The 20124-nt window shown below is 33.7% G+C and overlaps 1 protein-coding gene across 3 annotated transcripts; it reads left to right on the top strand.

The window, feature by feature from the left end:
* The first annotated feature begins 5439 nt into the window (after nt 1–5439).
* CYTC6A (Cytochrome c) lies at nt 5440–8394 on the top strand. 3 transcript variants are annotated; one of them, XM_089626102.1, is made up of 6 exons: nt 5440–5531; nt 5606–5774; nt 7492–7589; nt 7690–7721; nt 7863–7926; nt 8010–8394. In XM_089626102.1, the coding sequence occupies exons 2-6, from the start codon at nt 5732–5734 to the stop codon at nt 8151–8153; spliced, it is 381 nt and encodes a 126-aa protein (XP_089482228.1). In that variant the 5' UTR covers nt 5440–5531; nt 5606–5731; the 3' UTR covers nt 8154–8394. The 3 variants fall into 3 exon arrangements, with proteins under 3 accessions (XP_089482228.1, XP_089482226.1, XP_089482227.1); XM_089626100.1 differs by having other exon boundaries at nt 5446–5531; nt 5623–5774; XM_089626101.1 differs by having other exon boundaries at nt 5451–5531; nt 5616–5774.
* Nucleotides 8395–20124: the final 11730 nt, after the last annotated feature.

A 20124-nucleotide genomic window follows, 5' to 3' on the forward strand; every position in this document is an offset into this window, starting at 1 on the left:
TAAGGTTGTTTTTTTTTTTTTTTTTTACCTTCGACGAAATATTCATTCTCCACAACGAGGACTAGAAGGAATCACTTCCCATCGACGACATCATGACACTTGAGATTTCCGTTATCAACTCATAGCCTGATTTCACCGAGTGCTCGCCAAATTTATCCGAATGCCAGATAGGGACATCATGGCTCTCCGCATTCCCCACGGGATACTCAAGACATTTGGAACATCAATAGGCCATAACACACTCTCTACCATATCAACATTCCAAGTTCAAGACTGAGTAATAAACTCTGCAGCTGTCAGCAACCGTACCTCATCATTTGGGATTGTAATCGGCTTTTGGGACGACGTGTTCGATATCCAGCGGTCCTCGAAGATTCGAATAGAATCTCCTTTCCCAACTCTTCATCGTATCCCTTTTCCTAGTATCACACAACCCCCCATAAGACAGATTTCCAAAATAAGACGCTGATACTCATTTTGGGGCGTCTAGGAAGCTTACATGGCGATGGTACTTAGCTCTTAGCACTCTGGCACCAATGAATCAGGCCTCAACATCAGCCTCCATTCTTGCTTCGCCAACATCAGCTGGTTAAACTCTACAAGTAGTCAAAACCCCCCGTGTTGTTTGGGTCTACATAGCGTATCCCACTTCTTGCAATGAAGCTTTTTCTTTTGCGCGTCCCTGCCTCACCAAAATCTTGCCATCAATCCCTCTATTTCATGGAGAAGTGTCGATGGGAGTCGGAAAATACTCATCGAGTATGTTGGGAGAGCCAACGCAACCATCTTGATAGTACTTCCCGACCCGCTTAAGAAAAAAGACGTCCCCTCCAAGAAGATAGCCGATTCCACACTCGGTCCTTGATTGACTGAAATGTGTGTCTCTTGTGTTGGCCGATGAATTGAGGTAGGTGGAGTGAGAAACTATATCCGCGATGCCAAGCCTGTCCCTAATTAGTGACTTCAAATCAGCGTTGGCATTCAGCTGAAGGTTAGAGATGATTTTTGAAAATTAATACATTGACTAGAAGCCCGTGCATAACTTTCAACGATCTTCTTTAAATTCTCCACATCTTCCAACTTGGCACGACATAAAAATATTGAATCATCAGCGAAGAAAAGGTGACCAACCGGACGGCCTCGATTGCATGAAAATTCCGCCAAGTTTCTTCCTATCACCACTTTCCTAATCAATGAGGAAAGGCCTTCCGCACATATACGGAAGTGATACGGTGATAGAGGATAGCCTTGTCGTAGACCTCGAGTCGGAGCTATGGTCCCTTCTATTTTGCCGTTGATGCTAACAGAGAATATCAGCGTCGATATACACTCCATTACATTCCTTCTCCATCGGTCTCCATATCCCAGTTCGCCTAGCATAAAATCGACGAATCCCCATTCCATAACTAATTTAAACATAGGTATAATTTTATTTAATTTGGGTGGCACTATTTTCTGTTTGTGAGATCTTGAGCGTGCATGAGTTCAATTTCTCGAAATATTAATTTGTTGCCAGTATTTGAAATCAATTTTTTTATATGAACTTAAATGTTTTTATATACTATATGAATGTATGAATGAAAAAAAAAATCATAAGCTTGGCTTCTTTGTAACAGAAAATTAATATAATACTACTTGACTTTAATATTATATTATATGCTATGTTTGTAGATCTACTAGACTAAATTAAGTTAAGACTTCTTTTTCTCTTGACTGATCAGGTGACATCAAAGGCACATACATATTTGGTGTAAAAATACTTATTTTTTTCTTAACTTAGACAATGTTTGGTAATGGAAGGAAATTAGCATGCATGGATGGATTATAACAAGGGAATAAAAAGGAAATCTAAAAGAACGGATTTCACATATTTATTATTGGTATGAAAGAAAGAAATAAGTATGGATTAATTTTTAAAATTACTTTACGTTTTTGTAGAATAAATTTGTAATTTTTAACAATTTGGGTGGATAGAAAAATGATCGGACTCATTATTTTTCAATCCCAACAAATCATCACATTTTATATTGATCCATTTTACTATATAACTTTATAGATCATTCACAAATTAAAAATGATATTAATTTAGACTAATGAATTATTTATCTATATATTAGTTTCAAACGTGCTTCCAAGCGCGTATTTTATAAAATATAGTTTTTTTTATCATTTGTAAAATAAGTAAAATTTATTAAAACAAATATAACTACAATTATCAATATAACTTGATCAAAAAATAATAACATCCGAAAAAAACAGAAAAGATAATATACATAAATTATGACATGGATTTTATTTTATATTGGTAAATTTATTTTATTTAAAAAATGAATTTTCCTTATTTTCAGGAGGAAATTTCATAACTGTATAATTTGAAGATAGTGATTCTCTGAGTATTTCAAATATTCTATAAGCATTTTTTTTTTTTTAAAGTTTTCAGATGATTTTTTTCAATATTTTAAATGAAATTTTAATAGAAAAAATATTCTTGTAAAAAATAATATTTTAAATGAAATTTATAGGATAGGAATGAGAAATAATATATTCTTGTAAAAAAATATTTTAAATGAGAAAATTCGTCACAAGTAAATATGAGAAGTGAACTTAAAAGTGAACACATTTAGCCTAGAAACATCTCGGTATACCAGTGAAATATTTATAACTTACCAATTGATAGTCAATATACTAGTGAAATCGGAACCTCGGTATAGATATTTTAATTCATAGTTTGGAGTTATACTATTCACAATCCTCTATAAGGAGTTCACCCTATAAATTTATACATTTTTATTTTTAATTGTAAAGTCTTTAAAAAAAAAGAGAATGAATGTGAAAATATGATTTTTTTTGTGTGTGTTAAAAGTAGAGTATTGGATCGAAGAAAAAATGATTCGATAAATATTCCAATTTAAAATATAAGATACTTTGTTTAGAGTAAAATATATAATGAATTTTGGAGTATTGGATTGGAGATAGTCAACTCATATTTTATCACACCATTTGAGTTTACTAGTTGTCTTTTTTGAAGAGAGTTTTAGTTTTACGATTCGTAAATTAGTAAGTAGATATTCTACGTTATATGAGTGCTCTACTAACGAGCCAAATCAAAACATAAGATTTCTGAAATTTAGTTCGTATAAAAAAGTTGAGAATTTTTAAGGAAAATTGAAACATTGGCTAAATACAATTTAAACGTTCTAGGTGACGTAGTTAGTTAGAACTTAGTATGAATTTTCATATTTTTATTTATTTTTTATTTTTATCTCTTTAGACTTTTGACTACATTAATTAATGTTCGGCTTTTGAAAAATGACAGAACATATAACTTATAGTTATTTAATAAATTGAGTCTTTTAATTAAATAATCAATGAAAATGATTAAATTTGTAAAATAACAAAATAATTGTCTAACATTCATGAAGAAGGAAAGTTTATAAAAATTCATAAATATTGGTGCCAGGTTTTTTTTTTAATAGATATCTCATACACAACGTTAAACTTTTATATACGGTGTTACAAAGTTTATTAATAGTGTCAAATTTTGATTATTTGAGTTTTTTTTTTTTTTTTGGTATTTTGCAAAATATGATTATAGTCTTTCTATATTAATTAATTTTTTTTTCAAGAGTCTTTCTATATTAACATGAAAATTTAGATACATATAAAAATTGGCTTTTGTGTGTGTTTTATTTTCAAGAAAATATGATACAAAAATATGTATTGATATATTTTCTCTTTGAAGGGAAAAATATGTATAGATATTATTTATGTCTTCACTTCATGCATCATGGATTCATGAATCATAACGTTTTTTTTTTTTTTTTTTTTTTTTTTTTTTAATAGGGGCACTATCGATCAGGGTTACATGATTTTTTTGGTGTTAAAAGTAGAGTATTGGATCGGAAAAGGAAAATACAGTTTGATTCGATAAATATTCCAATTTAAAATATAAGATACTTTGTTTAGAGTAAAATATATAATGAATTTTGGAGTATTGGATTGGAGATAGTCAACCCATATTTGATTACACCATTTGAGTTTACTAGTTGTCTTTTTTGAAGAGAGTTTTAGTTGTAGATATTCTACGTTATATGAGTGCTCTACTAACGAGCCAAATCAAAACATAAGATTTGTGAAATTTAGTTCGTATAAAAAAGTTGAGAATTTTTAAGGAAAATTGAAACATTGGCTAAATACAATTTAAACGTTCTAGGGTGACGTAGTTAGTTAGAACTTAGTATGAATTTTCGTATTTTTATTTATTTTTTATTTTTTATTTTTATCTCTTTAGACTTTTGACTACATTAATTAATGTTCAGCTTTTGAAAAATGACAGAACACATAACTTATAGTTATTTAATAAATTGGGTCTTTTAATTAAATAATCAATGAAAATGATTAAATTTGTAAAATAACAAAATAATTGTCTACCATTCATGAAGAAGGAAAGTTTATAAAAATTCATAAATATTGGTGCCAGGTTTTTTTTTTTTTTTTTTTTTAATAGATATCTCATACACAACGTTAAACTTTTATATACGGTGTTACAAAGTTTATTAATAGTGTCAAATTTTGATTATTTGAATTTTTTTTTTGGTATTTTGCAAATTATGATCAGTCTTTCTATATTAATTAATTTTTTTTTTCAAGAGTCTTTCTATATTAACATGAAAATTTAGATACATATAAAAATTGGCTTTTGTGTGTGTTTTATTTTCAAGAAAATATGATACAAAAATATGTATTGATATATTTTTCTCAATGAAGGGAAAAATATGTATTGATATTATTTATGTCTTCACTTCATGCATCATGGATTCATGAATCATAACGTTTTTTTTTTTTTTTTTTTTTGACACTATCAATCAAGGTTAATTTTTTTTTTCAAGAGTCTTTCTATATTAACATGAAAATTTAGATACATATAAAAATTGGCTTTTGTGTGTGTTTTATTTTCAAGAAAATATGATACAAAAATATGTATTGATATATTTTTCTCAATGAAGGGAAAAATATGTATTGATATTATTTATGTCTTCACTTCATGCATCATGGATTCATGAATCATAACGTTTTTTTTTTTTACACTATCAATCAAGGTTACATAATATATTAGTATATTAGTAGTGCAAAGCGCATGTGACACTGTCGGCCAAGATTATAAAGTAGGTGACACTATTAGTAAAAATTACATAATTTTTATAATAAATTCTAGGGGGCATGCATTTCTGCATGCCATTGGGGTTTGAACAAGTTAGCTACCACAAATCATAATGGTTTTGTGAAAGTATAAAAGGAATATATTATTACAGATGGCTGTAATTATCAATTGCAATTAATTACTTGGGTTATCCTTAAATAAAAATTAATTACTGGAGTTATGTGTGCTTTGTTACATCACACTTATCTTCATTGCTTTGTGTTTTCAGACCTTAGTTATTCTATAAATACACTATGAGAGAGAGAGAGAGAGAGAGAGAGAGAGATATGCAGATTCTTCCAAATTGTTCCATTGTTTCTGTTTTTCCAAGGTATCAAACTCTCTCTCTCTCTCTCTCTCATTTTTTTTCGTCTTCTTCTTTCCTTTACTTCTTTGCTTTCTCAGCTCTGCTCAGTGTGTAGATGTGTGAGCTTCTCAAAGGGAGGCTATGATGCGAAGAAAGTCCAAGTCCCACTTCCCAAAGATCTTCATGTTCACTTCAACCCTCTTAGAAACTTAGTTCCTCCTCTAATGACTGCGCTTCTCACTTTCTCTCCAATCGGTTATATCCCAGGTAATGGTCCTGAACCCTATTGTTATTAGACGAATTGACCAGAATAATTTTCCTAAAACCCATGTTTGAGGACATATTTAGATTGAAATACCTTCTTTTTAGTTGTGTAGAAGGCAATTCGAAAAGATTATGTAGCTATGCCCCAGTTTTTATCGCCGATTTTAGAGAATGGGTAACACACGCGACACGAGTATTTAATTTTGGTCGGTTTGAGCAGAAGCTTCAAACTTTACCACCATCCCATGCCTCAACAATAAATAAGCACAAAACTTTAACAAACCAAATCATGCAATCTTTTTTTGTTTACCCAGTTCAAACAATAAAGAATTTTTTTAATGTCAAGTGTAGATTACAGTGTCCATGATAAAGTATATATATTTCTTTTAACATTAGTATTAGTTTATAGTTCAGATTGCAGGCTGAGCTTGGACATTCTTCTTCTGTTACTTTCAATCACAGTCCTTGGGATAAAAGAAAAACAACAAATAATTAGCAAAATAGTCAACTTAAACGTTGAGAATTGCTAAATAGTCAAGGTTTTGTAAATATTAGGTAAATAGCCAACAGATTTTAATTACACATCTAAGTTTACTAAAATGCCCAAATTTTTTCCCGCCCAATCGATTATGCTGATAATATATAAAAAAAAATCCAAGTGAATCGGGATTTCAATGCAAGGTCATTAAACTCAAATTGATAGCCGCTTCAGACGGTTCATTTTCTCACATCTAGGAAAAAATAAAAGAGAGTTTACCCCAAAAAAGAAAGCTCTACTTTTTTCCCCAACGAGAAAATCCGTTCATCTTCCCCGACGAACGATTTCGACTACCGAAGTTATAACTGGTATGCTTATGTAAAGAGTTTTTCTATTTAAATTAGTATTTACTGATATTCGATAGAGATTTACTCACAAAAAGAAAAAAAAATCTTATTTGTTTTTTGATCGATTATTGAATAACATCGATTTTGGGTTCATCTTCTTCATCTGGGTTAAAGCTAAAAATATTCGTGTATTGATTATTCAAAAACTTTGATTTTTGCCTTAAACCCTAAAAATTTGCAGACGAGATTATTTACATGTATTTACGAGATTATTTACATGTTTTTACTGTAGAATATATTAAGTCCTAAAATTGTTATATCTAATAAGGAAAAAATGTATACTCGGATTTAGTAAATAAGAAATAAATAAGGAAACAAAATAACAATAAAACATCCACGTAAATTTCAGTTGCTACATATAAGGAAGCGAAATTAAACCCTAAATTATGTTCACACTTAATTTAGAGAATTCTGAAACAATTCAAAATTCAATATCTGGGAATCCTGAACAATTCAAATAATTTCCGGATTCAAATCTAAAAGGAAAATCTCCGGAATTAAAAAATAATCTGATAGGTCCACGTCATCCAAGTGATTATTTACCTAATATTTACAAAACTTTGGCTATTTAACAATTCTCAATATTTGAGTTGGCTATTTTGCTAAATTACCTGAAAAACAAAGTACCCAATTACTTATGAGACTTTGTTGTAGTAATCATCTGCAGAAATCGACAGTTATCAAATTGAGAATCCATTAACACCTTGCAATTAACTCTATTTCTAGATTGCCACTTAAGTATAAAACATTATTTGTAACATGCAATTTAAGCTATATTTTCTACTTAGTTGTATTTTTTTTTTTTTGTTCAATTATTTAACTATTTTTTTCGCAGATTCATTGGGACAAACTATTAATGTGCAGAGAGGAGCTTCATTGTTTGGCAAAGCTTGCATTGGGTGTCATGTCGGAGGTGGAAACATTATACAACCCGTAAGAACACTCTTATTTTTGCTCAAATACAATATATTATCTTCCGCCCAAATTTCTTTTAGTTATTGATGTTCTTAATTTTATATTTCTTTCTTTACAGGGTGCAACACTTTTTCTAAAAGATCTGCAGAGGTACTTGCCCTTGTTTATTTGTTTCTATTATTTATTTGATGAAGAAGAACATGTGCTTTTTCATACACCGATATATCAGTTTTCCATTTTCTACCTTTGGTTATTGATTGTTTCTCCCATAATCTCAACTTTGTATTACAGAAATGGGGTTGACTCCGATGAAGAAATTTTCCGTATCACGTATTATGGCAAGGGAAGAATGCCAGTGAGTAATTATTAGCTAAATTTTTTGTTTTACTTTTATTTTCTTTCACAAATTTGGCTGATAATATTTTTAATATTCTAAAGGGATTTGGGGAAAATTGCACGCCTAGAGGGCAATGTACATTTGGAGCTCGGCTGCAGGACGAAGATATAAAGCTCCTGGCCGAGTTTGTGAAATTACAAGCAGATCAAGGCTGGCCTAACTTAGAGCCCAATCAAGAAGATTGAATTCAAGCTTTGGATATATTTTGGGAAATTGGATACTTGTATCAGTGAAAATGAAGTTTTTGATCAAAACTAACCTGAGTAGTTTAATGGTTGTTCAACTAAGTTGTTGTGACTACTTGCTGAAAACTGATTAATTTTATCCAAATAATTAAGATTAGCGATCAATCAAACATATAAATGAAAACAATGAGAGACACACGAGATTGGTAATCATGTTTGGTGAAAACCACCTATTCAGAGAGATTGGTGCGTCCGGGTGAAAAGCAATCCACTATCAATTGTCATATTACATGAATATTAAGTTTGATTAAAATCCCCTTCGCAAACGCCTTCGCCTTTGACACGTTCTGGGTTCTTTGTAACTTATGCTCTTCTTAGCTTTGAGATCTCCTTTCACTTTCACCCAATCTTCTCCGGAAGATTCACATCATGTCAATATGCAAAACACGTTCTCACATTTAGTACGACGGTACAAAAGCTATGAGTTACTCGGAGTTTGTTTTCGACGAAGATCTCCAGAATAGAGAGGCAAACTTAGAGCCATGGTAACGTGAATAACCAAAATAGAAAAGTGTTCGTCACTCAAATAAACTCTAGGTGGATTTTATATGATCGAGTTTTCTTAATCTCTCGTGAACAACTCATAAGTCGGACTTTTCAAATCTGATCTTATATATCAAGAAAATCGAAAACTAATCATAGTGATCAATTATCCTTTTTGTTTCGTGCGGGAGGAAAGACATAAGTACCCTGCAGTAAGTTGCTTGAACAACTTCTTGATGTTTCGACTTGAACAAGCCTGTTACAATTTGTTTTGTCAAATATAACTATGTCACCAAAGATCCAACAAAACAAAAGCACACTTATATTAGTAAGTTAAGAGAGGAAATAAATTTGTGTTGTACAGCTTTACCCACTAAAATTAATTCACTCCTTTTTTATTTACGATTCTCACTCTCTCCCATCCAAAATATTGACCCCTCTTACTCTCTCATCTCCACTATTGGTCTTTGCTCTCCCACCCGAACTCCTTACTCAACTCTCTCTTATTAGCCGTGGTTGGCTTTTGCGATTTAGGGTTTCACTAAAAAAGACGGTGATATAGGATTTGATGCCCAATGTACAGCTTCCGAGCTAGTACCTCTCCACTCATCCACCATTCACCTTCAATGATGTCGTCGTCAACGCCACAACTATCTCGGTCAAGTGCATGTATGGGAACGATTTTGGTCGGAAACCTGCATAATACGAAATATATAATATCACAACAATAGGTAGTTAATGTGGCTCCAAATTTCAGACAACTAATTAAATAAAAAAAGTTTAAAACATGAAATTTTACCTATTTTTAACTAAACAATGTCCTACGTACTGCGTGGGTTTCACTAACAAGAAAAAAAAACAATCCGAGATTATTCATATTACAAATCCCTTTCTCTTTATTCTCATTGATTTTTCTTTCTTAAAGTGTTGTTATTGTTGTTTTAGAAATTGCCATGGGTAGGAGTAAATTAGTGTCATTCGACTGTTGCGAATTTTCTCGCACACGCAAGTGCACGTGGTCGCAATAGTAATAAATCGTAAGAACGAGTCGATCCCACGAGGACTAGCTAAATTGAGGAATCCGATAATCACAAGCTAATATAGAACTAAATATAGTTGATGGAATCGTTGTCACAAAAATTCACTAACATGTCACAAAATTAAATAACTAGATGCACAAAAACTTCTAATGGCTAAAGGGAAGGACTATGGTTCACGGGTTCACAAAACAACTTAGATTCGCTGAATTAGGAAAAGAAACAAGCTATTGAGATTCATACTTTTCACTACTCATACTCACTTTAATAGAATTGATAGATCTCTCTCAAGCATCTAACAACCTAAACCGATACCGGAATATCATCTTTCGATCTCAACTCCTAACAAGCACGGCTAGCATAAAACAAGAGTATTCTCACGAGTCTAGAACAACCTAGCTATATCTAGCCTAGGAACGAATTCTAGTAATCCACACAAAAACACAACAACCTAATCTTTCTCAAGCATTAGAGTTGAACATAAAACAATGCTTTCATGACATTCATACAAGCATTAAGCATAGTTATGGATTAAGCAAAAGTGATGAGAAAAACAACAACCTAACAATTCTAATATCATGAATCCTACATCGTAATGAACCCGCTACACCATAGCCCTACATGAGACTAGTTCATATTAATAACCATGACAATAAAAATACTTAAAGATGAACACAAGAACAACACATCAAGAGACATCATGATCATATGAAAAACTTGAATTAAAAATAGTAAGAGTTAGAGAATAGAACACTTGATTAGATTGTAGCAACGGTAGAACTCTGCAGCTCTCTCCTTCTCTTCAAATTCGAGCCACAAAATATGAACAAGTCTGGAAATTTTTTGAAAAACTAAAGAAAAGCTAAGACAAAGAAAATGTGTTCTTGATAGATTCTACAAAATCCTCTTCCATGCATGCCTTCTTCTGAATAGATTTGTCTTTTTAAGGTTGAATATTGGGCTTGTTTTCGGAGCAATCTAAGCCTTCCAATCTCATCCAATGGCTGAGAATCGCTAAAAAAATTGAAGTTCACGAAGTCTGTCAGGATGACCACGCGCCGCGCGCTTCACCATGCGCGCCGCGCGGTCCTCCATTTCGCTTCCGCGCGGTTCGCGCGTAAGACTCTGTGGCTTTTGCTTCAGAATTCCTACTCCGCGCGGCGCGTGAAATGGACCTCGCGGCGCGCGGAGTTGGAAAAAGTGTTTTCTTCGCTTCTTTTCTTCGTTTTCGCTCCGTTTTGACTCCGATTAGCTTATTCTTCCATATTGAGACTCTAAATACTAGTAGAACCCATATAGACCTGCAAATCCATCAAAAACACTCTAGAGATAATAAAAATCCTTGGGAAGTCGTTGGATTTAAGCTCGGGAGATAGGAGTTTACGCGTGATTAACGCACATATCATCGACAAATAACTATTTTTTTTTTTAAAAGTGGCATATCTAAGACTCCTCATTTGAATTAGTAGTGCACAATTACATATATGCCATCCTTTTTAATTATTTCTCTCTTTTTCATTTATTTTTTCCAACCATTTCCCCTACAAATACTCATTACCCATAACTTTTCATTTCTTTTCACCATTTCCATCGCTTCCCTCTATCTTCTCAGAACTCCCCTAAAATCGACCGCCGAGACTGTTGGTGATTATGCACCCATATAACCATGCGGAAAATTAATTACACTAATAAAAGCTAATTAATATTGATTACATATATAACAGATCTAGATTTACGTTAATTAATATAAGCATGAGAGCAATATCAAGCAACCGAATTAAACATAAGAGTCATTGGGAAAAACTTACGGGTTTCTCCTTAGCTACAGAATCTTGAATGCGTTCTTCAAGCTTTCGTTCCGAGTTCCTTCGACTCTTTCTTCAAGCTTTATCTTCCACGATCAGATCTCTGGGAATGGCTTTAGCACTCTTGTCGTATGGCACTCAGAAGATGACACCGTAGTCTTCCAAAACGTAATCTCCGACACGAATAAGAAGATAGTGTGGGCACACTCTGAATCTCACTACGACTCTGATTTATGACTTTAGATCATACCGTGTTTATGGTAATGGAATCACGGAATTCCGAGGAGAGGGAGAGAGAGAGTCCAACACATGGGAAGTTGGTAAAAACTTTTAGCTATCACTTGAGTGATTTTTCTTTCTCTTAGACCCCTATTTATAATGGTAGAAATGAAATATTCTAGGGATCTCCTAGATATATTTTATTATCCTTTATCCTTTCATATTTTGTAGTTAAGCATTAACTAATGGATCTTGACTACAAATCCTACTTTTTCACTCATCCATCAGATCATAATCTATGATATTATATTTCGTTATTTTTCTCCTATATCTAAGGAATCTAGATATTTGAGAATAATGAGTACAATATCTTATTTCCTTATTTAATAGAGAATATCTCTACCATTATTATTCTCTCTCTTATTTAATTAGTTACTTGATTTCTTTTCCATAAATCTAGCAACTAATTAAAGAGATAATATTGGGTTTTTTCTACCGAAAGTAGGCGCCCATTATTGCTAGTACTGGGCCAAGGAATTTTAGAATTTTACAGTGTCCATAAGGCCCAACTTAAAATTCAATTAATTATTTACTTGATCCAACAATAAATAATAAATTCCACAATAAATATTTAATTCGACAAATAGACAAATTTTCGAATGAATGCTGCTAAACAATTTACAGCTGTGAGATTATAATAAAAATATTTATTATTACCAGAGAGTTCTTATCCATCTTTATCTGAGCTGAATCGGAGACTATGGACCTAGTAATAGGAGCTTAATAAATCTGATTAAAAAGACGAAATTGTCCTTTCTCTTTTTCCATCGATTCGTTTAATCTTGGTCAAATACTCTACAATGTAAGCTAAGGCTGAATCATCCTTTATACTAGAATTATATTTACTCATCGTGACGAGTGTTCACTGATATAGTCAGTTCGTGATCAAGATCCTCCAGGTTCAACCCGTATCGAAAAAGGTCAATTATGCTGTTATAACTTTATTGATACTTATATTCTCTAAGCACCGTTGCTTCCCCAGCGAAAGATTCTTCCGAACGTTACTTACTTCGGAAGTGCGCGCAATCTATCGATTCTGGAATCAACCCTTAGGTGAGTGAACATTTACCTTCTTTCAGGAAGGATGGATTCCGTATCTGTGAATCATTTTCCGCTCAGATCATATTACAGATTCTCAAAACATAAGTTTAATCAGCGTCTCAGTAGCCTTTAACGAAATGAGTCAAAGAACTCGGCGATATGACCTAGAAGTCCATGATCACTGCAGGATTTATATCAAGTTTCACTGTGATCATCATAAGCGACCACAGTTAGTCTGTCGTAACGGTACTAAAATGACACATCTACAACCAAAGTCTGCCAGATTGTTCACTTACCACAAGTACAGAATGCTCCCACTAAGTGATATTCAACCTTCACTTGTGTTCCACATATATGATTTTAGATTCAGCTATCGAGGCATGAATCAATCATCGACCATGTTTTAGTTCACCGCCCGAACTCGGAAGCCCAACATGCAATTCAGTTTAATACGGAGACTTCGAATTGATGAATGTTTGATAAATCTTTTATAAGAAATAACCGCTTTCAATTCAAATAGATAATAAATGTCGAACTTTATTTTATTAATAATTTCAACGAGAATTAAAAAAATAAAATCTTCTCGTGGTCAAGAATTCCTAACAGAGACCTCCTAGGAAATTATCGCCGAGATGTCCCTTTACCTTCATTTTGTATGTCCTTCATCTTGGGTGCTATGTTTTCCTTCTTCTTTTTCTTCCACTTTCTCTTCTTTTCTAGGTGTGTTCCACAAAGAAACCCTAACCTCATCCAAATTGCAAGTTTCAACTACCACCATCCTCCGAAGCTTGTACCCTATACACTTTACCCAAATCAGCCTCTACAATGACGAAAAGAAGCCATGCGAAAGAACATGGAAACTAAAAAAAAAAAAAACCAAAACTCCACCCTGCCGGAGTAATAGGGTTGGGTCTTCGCCACTGAAAAAGCCGGAGAAGAAGCCTGTAAAGATGAAGAAGGCCGTGGCTGAATCGTCTAGGTCTTGGCAAAAATATATAGTAATGAAAACCCCCAATGCAAAGCGTCTGAGAGCCAGCAATGGTGAAGATTCTGATTCCCCTTGCGACATGAATGACTTTGTATTGAGCCGAGGGCAAAGAAACCCAATTCCTGTGAGTTTAGTTGAATTTGTTTAGTTACATATTTGATCGGTCTGATGGTGTTGAAATTGGAATGTAGGCATAATAAAGTCTAAATCTTTATCATTAGTTGATTTGTTTGTCAATATAACTTTGAATTTTTTTTTATTCCAAACACTCATATTTGATTTTGTTACATAGTAATTTAGTTACTTATATGTAACTAAATTATGTGTACAAACATGTAATAGAAACACAGATTTTAGTTACAAACATGTAACTAAAACACAGAATTTAAGGATAGCAAGGACTAGAAGGACGACGAGAAGTGAGTCCAGTTTCTTCATCTTCACTTTCTATACAATGTGGTTCTCTCGGGCCAACAGACAGTTGTCATGAAGAATAAATCATACATAAAGATGATTGATGATCCGTACATTCAACGGATTCCCCTGGGAAATTGTTATAGGGGATCACTTCATGGTCACCGTGAAGAACTTTGTGAAAAAAGAGAAGACCAAGAAGGTTCATTTGGAAGCCTTTCTACTGCCTTTGCAAGTATGGCGTACAAGTGCATACCCAAATTGGAGTCTATGAGATTATGCACTGTACTGAAAGACGATGCGATACCGTTGATTCTGCGATGGTCATCTTCCTCCAAAGTATCCGAATCTGCAATACAATCCATTTGGTTACATGAGATACCTCTTTTTACATTGAAAAATATTTTGTTAGACTCACACACATGCTCAGAGTCGAACCTACAAACATCAGGCACAAATATGCTCAGAGTCGAACCTACAAACATTAGGCACAATAACAAATTAGTTATATAAATGTAACTAATACTGTTTAATTAGTTTAAGGTTGGTCACTATTTTATAAAATTTAGTTACAATGGTGTAACGAATATTGCTTACAGCAATTATGTACATACATGTGACTAATTTACATATTTTAGTTACATTCATGTAACTAAATTCAGAGTTACATTCATGTAAGTAATTTCTATAGTTTAGTGACTAAATCATACAAATATTTGACTAACTAGTAAATAATTCATTATATTATGTAAATAATTAATATATTGAATTTGGCAATATTAGCACCTTATATGAAATAATAGAGTTTTTCTCAATCTAACTACCGTATGGTCCACTTACAAGAGTCATCATGATGGGATCCAAGTAATGGAGAAACAAAGACATTTCAAAGAGCAACTTCCATTTCAAGAGAAGTCAAATTCAAAACACAAAAAACTGATCAGCCACATTAATGCGTCATTTGAAGGGGAAAAAGTTATGAAATTGAGCATATAATATATCAAATTAAATCCCTTGAAGTCTAGTTTTTAATGGTGGAATTTTCAGACCATTTCGAGTAAGGAAGAAGTTACGTCCATTTTAGTGATCATGGTCATGAATAAATGTTATTGTTATAAATTGTTTTTATTGGTAGTTATTGTCATTAGTTTTTTTTTTTTTTTTTTTTTTTTTTTTTTTTTTTTTTTTTCATATTGTAATATGATGTAAAGAGCCTATATAAAGATTTTATGAGTTGATAATGAAACATATATAATGATGAATTAAGAAAATAAGAGTGTGTCTCTTTTGGGTTCTTCAAGAACCGTGTCGAACTTATCAGAGTTTCCGTGGCGTTCAACAATGACTTATCAAATGGGCTTACACTACCGTTTGTGACGTCTTCCTTATACCAAGGTTCTTACTTCTTTATAAGCTATGGGTCGCGGTTTACCCCCTCGAGAATCTGATTCTAGAAAAAGGATCATGGAGACTATGTGAACCACAGGTTTCGTCGTACTTGTCGGCGTGGTTCATATCACATCATAACAAATCACGTGGAGATACTATGTAATAGATTTTCTAACCTCAAACATAAAATGATTGGTGATTGCAAACATGCTCAAATATTTTTGCAAACTCCTTTATACACCCTTATGGGAGAATGTATGTCCATCATGTCCAAGAGCGTGTAATCTGATAATGGAGCCGTCGTCGCTCCTTGAGAAGGCAGTGTAGTGCTAGGTTCGTGATGCAGTCCAGCCCCACATCAAACATGCTTTGACGTTTCTGGAACGATTTGAGAAATGGTCCAAGCACGCGCGACTTTGAAGGGGCGCACCGGTTGACTTGAGCATTAGTTTTGCTATTGGCGCCATTTGTTTTGAAGCTACGAACGTTATCTGCATGGAAACCGTTTTTTAGTCTGTCGGCAATAACTTCTCGGCTCCTAAAAACACCATTTACTGCACTTAATTCGAGTTTAATGTTTTGTGTTAATTGTGTGACTTTTCGCTTTCTTGTCTTTTGGTTTTCTTTGCCTTTCGGTTTCTCTTTTGGTTTGTATTTACTCCCCGTTTTCAGACTTGGGAGGGAGTTTAATGAAAGAAATATTTCACAAAAAAATTCCAATTTTCGTTTTCTTTGAATTCGAATTTTGTTGCCCAAGTTTTGGCATTCGTTCGACGAATCAAAAATGGCTTGGAAGAGTTTTGGTTGGGTATTCGTGCGCCGAATCAACAATCGAAATTATCACCTCGCCTTTAGCTTCCGCCTGCATCAGTTTGCCGTTGGCTAGAGAGGGCTGACTCAGTTCACCGGGGGCTGGATGGATGCTTGGTTCGCCGGTGGCTGGAGGGGTGCTCGGTTCGCCGGCAGCTGGAAGGGACTCTGTCTCACTTATGCCATATATTTTTTCGTCCTTGGGGATATGAGATGGTTCGCCGACAGGCAGAGGGGACTCTTCAGAGATGTTATCGGGATATCAAATTTTTAGCCCATAGACTTTGAGCCCGTAGATTTTGAGCATGTTTGCACTTGTGTAATTTCTAAGTGGTCGTTTTTGGCATGTTGATGTCTTTTTTTGGTACAAAAAATATTTCGAAAGTAGTGATATAACAAGTACTAAGACTATGCATTTTTCCTTGAAAAAAAAACACTCAGTATGAGTGATAACCTTTGTGGTAAGAGCTTGCAACTTTGCAGTTTTCTCTCCCCAATTCAGTGTCTCGAGATTCTTCCTTGGCGCGCCGGTGAACGAGAGATTTCTCTTTATACTTTTGCAAGTGCATGAATAGCCAAGTAATATGCGTGCTAAGCACGGTTCGATCCCACGAGAATTAGACGCTCGATACAGGAATCTTTCACTTTTTTCTTACTTCATATTATGTAAAATATAATAGTAAACAATGGGGGGTTTTGATGTAAATAAAGGATTTTGATGTAAATAAAAACAAGCTAGTTAACTCAGATGATTCAAGCAAATAAGTTAAGTACAAGGGACATGACTTCGTTGGTTCAATGATATGTTTCGCTATTAGGTTCACATTTAGGTTGGGAAAGAACTTGGAAACTTAATCTTAACCTTCGGAATTATCCACTAATCTTTCTCGAGTCTTTAGGCATCTAATTGGGTGACGAACTTACACCTCTCGGCCCGGGTCCTATTAAAACACAGAACCGCATTGCACCCAGGGTTCAAACGACTACACCTATCTCCCCTAGTCTTTCTATAGAGCTAGGTAGATTTGTGACGGGAGAGGTAGAGCTCGGGTGTTTATTACCTATCGGTTTCAAAACTCGCGTAAGGATTCACTAGCTAGTAAGCTACTCTAACTAGAGATAACATACAACTCATTCCCATAGATTTAACCAACATCACCTACCTAGCTACACCATGTCCATCTACTAGTCTAGTTACTCATAATGAAATCAAACAAAGCAAGATAACAGTAATCAAAAGTAAAAGAGCTAGAAAGTAAAGAGACATGGTATTCAAACAAAACTCAAAATATAAACAATCCATAATCTCAAATCAAGATTTAACTTCAACAATATTCATATAGACAATAAAAACTAGATCATAGTATGAAATAGCAAAGAAACAAACTCAAAACTAGAATCCAAAAGTCCAAAATATAAAAATCAAGTAGAAACTTAGAAACCAAGAAAGGATTGTTCAATAAACAATAGAATAAATAAAGGAGAATGTAAGGGGATTACAAAGAGTGAGGTTGAAGACGATGATGAAGGGGATATCAATCCCTTCTTCTTCTTCTTCTTCTTCTTCTTCTTCTTCTTCTTCTTCTTCTTTACTCCAAGAGCTCCAATGGCTTTTTCCTATCCAAAAATGGGTTTCTAGATCTAAACCTTTAAGTGTTGTGTAATGTAAGAGATGATGATAAATTTAGTCCAGATTATAACTTTATCGTATCCAAAGAGATATTTTCGGAGCATTCTGAAGCCTTGGATGAGATCCAAGGGGCAAGATCAGCTCACAAATGAGCTCTTTTAAAAAAAATGGTCTGTCGTCCCGTGCGTCACGCAGGGCCGTTTTGCGCGACTCGTGGAGGTCAGCGCGGCCATCGCTCTAGACTCTGGTGATGCGTGGAAATGGTTGCGTGTCGCGCTGATGATCATGCGATTCGCACTCCCTTGACGTCTACCAGTGTGTCGCACTCTGATTACTGCGCGACGCACGAGACGTGTTTGACTTCTTCTCCAGCTTTGACTATGGCTCTCGGGGGTCGTTTCTTGTGATTTTAGCTCCAAATCAGTCCGTTTCCGCACCATAACCCTCTTTTGCTCTCTTGTACTTGAAAATCACTTAAAACTACAAAAAACTATTAAATAACCCAAGAACAAGCATTACATCTCGTATAAAAGGGTGGAGATAAGTGTGAATGAATCGTACTTATCAGCTGGCTCGTTTTTCCATCTATTCTTCTTTAGCCTGTGGTCGATGAGCTGTTTTCCCAAGTAGATAAACACCGTCCCAAGCATCACAGCGCTCGCCATCAAAACCATGACGATCAGCATCTCGGGTCAGCGGACGATGACCCACGTACCTGTCATGAAGCTCATCGCCATGATCGTCAGTGCGTCTTGCGTGGGTTTCACTAACAAAATAAATCAATTTGAGATTATAAAGATTATAAATTCTCATCACTTTCTCTTTTTCTCCCATTGATTTTTCTTTTTTAGTTGTTACTGTTCTTTTTCTTTTGGTTTCTCACGGGTTTCTCATAACACGTGCGCGCTTTTACACATACATATACCTTTCAGACAAAACATAAAATTGAACAATAATGAGCCCCACTGTTTTAAAGCCATCGAGCCTTCACAAATCTCTACGTTGACTTTGAAAAGAATACGAACCGAACAACAACCAACAATACCGAGATTCTTTGTGGAACCACCTTCTACTTCTTCCTCTAGTTAATGATATAAAAATATAGCCCATATCATAATTTGTTTTAAAAAATTTTATCGGTTATTATTGATGCTTAACTTCCAATTTTCTTTATCCAATTCATATTTTAGCGGCTCAAAATAATGTTTAGCACCTAACAAAATAATTAATGATATTAACTCAATGAATCTTCAAATCGCGTTTTTTAATATTATAAACTATGTTGGTTAATTTTATTAACCATTACGGTTGATTTGTTACAATTACGGTTAAATTGGCTACGTAAGCCACCTAAACTATAGGAATTGTAAATTAGCCAACATTTGATAAATACTTTGTAAATAACCAACTTGCATACGTGGGAGCTTATTAACTACCTTTTTTTACATGTTTGGTTGAGTTAAATAAGTCTTTTATTAATATGTTAATAAGTTAACTTGGCTATTTACAAAAAATTAACCAAAAGTGGGTTATATCCCAATTCACTATAACCGTGTGGCTATATAACTTAATAACCCTAATTTTATTAATTACATTGTTATTAATATTTGTATCACTATTGTTAATCCTTTGTAACACCCAATAATGTTAATTATTACGGCTAATAATATTAGTCATTACAAAAACGCTAGAGACAAAATATGTAATAGCTTTAGATTAAAAAATTTGAGGGCAACCTGAGGAACCGTGACCTTTTGATAACAATTAATCCCAAATTTTAAAGAAGGTAAACTAATTAGATAATTTACTTTGTCCGTCCTCTTGATGAGATTGTTCAATGTCTAGTCTTGGTCATGCTATTTGTTTGAATTAAAATATTATTGTAGTGAACTTGAGTAAAGAAGAGAATTCATCCTTATTTAATGCCATTGGGTTAGATATTCAATAAATTAAATATAAAATAAAAATTCCTAGTATTAATATAAAGAGCAAACACAATCTTGCGTTGTGATTTGTCGAAAAGATAAAATTAGCT

This window comes from Urtica dioica, chromosome 9 (genome assembly GCF_054948205.1).
Source record: "Urtica dioica subsp. dioica isolate 48M chromosome 9, U.dioica_male_clone48M_v1_H2, whole genome shotgun sequence".
Taxonomy (NCBI): domain Eukaryota; kingdom Viridiplantae; phylum Streptophyta; class Magnoliopsida; order Rosales; family Urticaceae; genus Urtica; species Urtica dioica.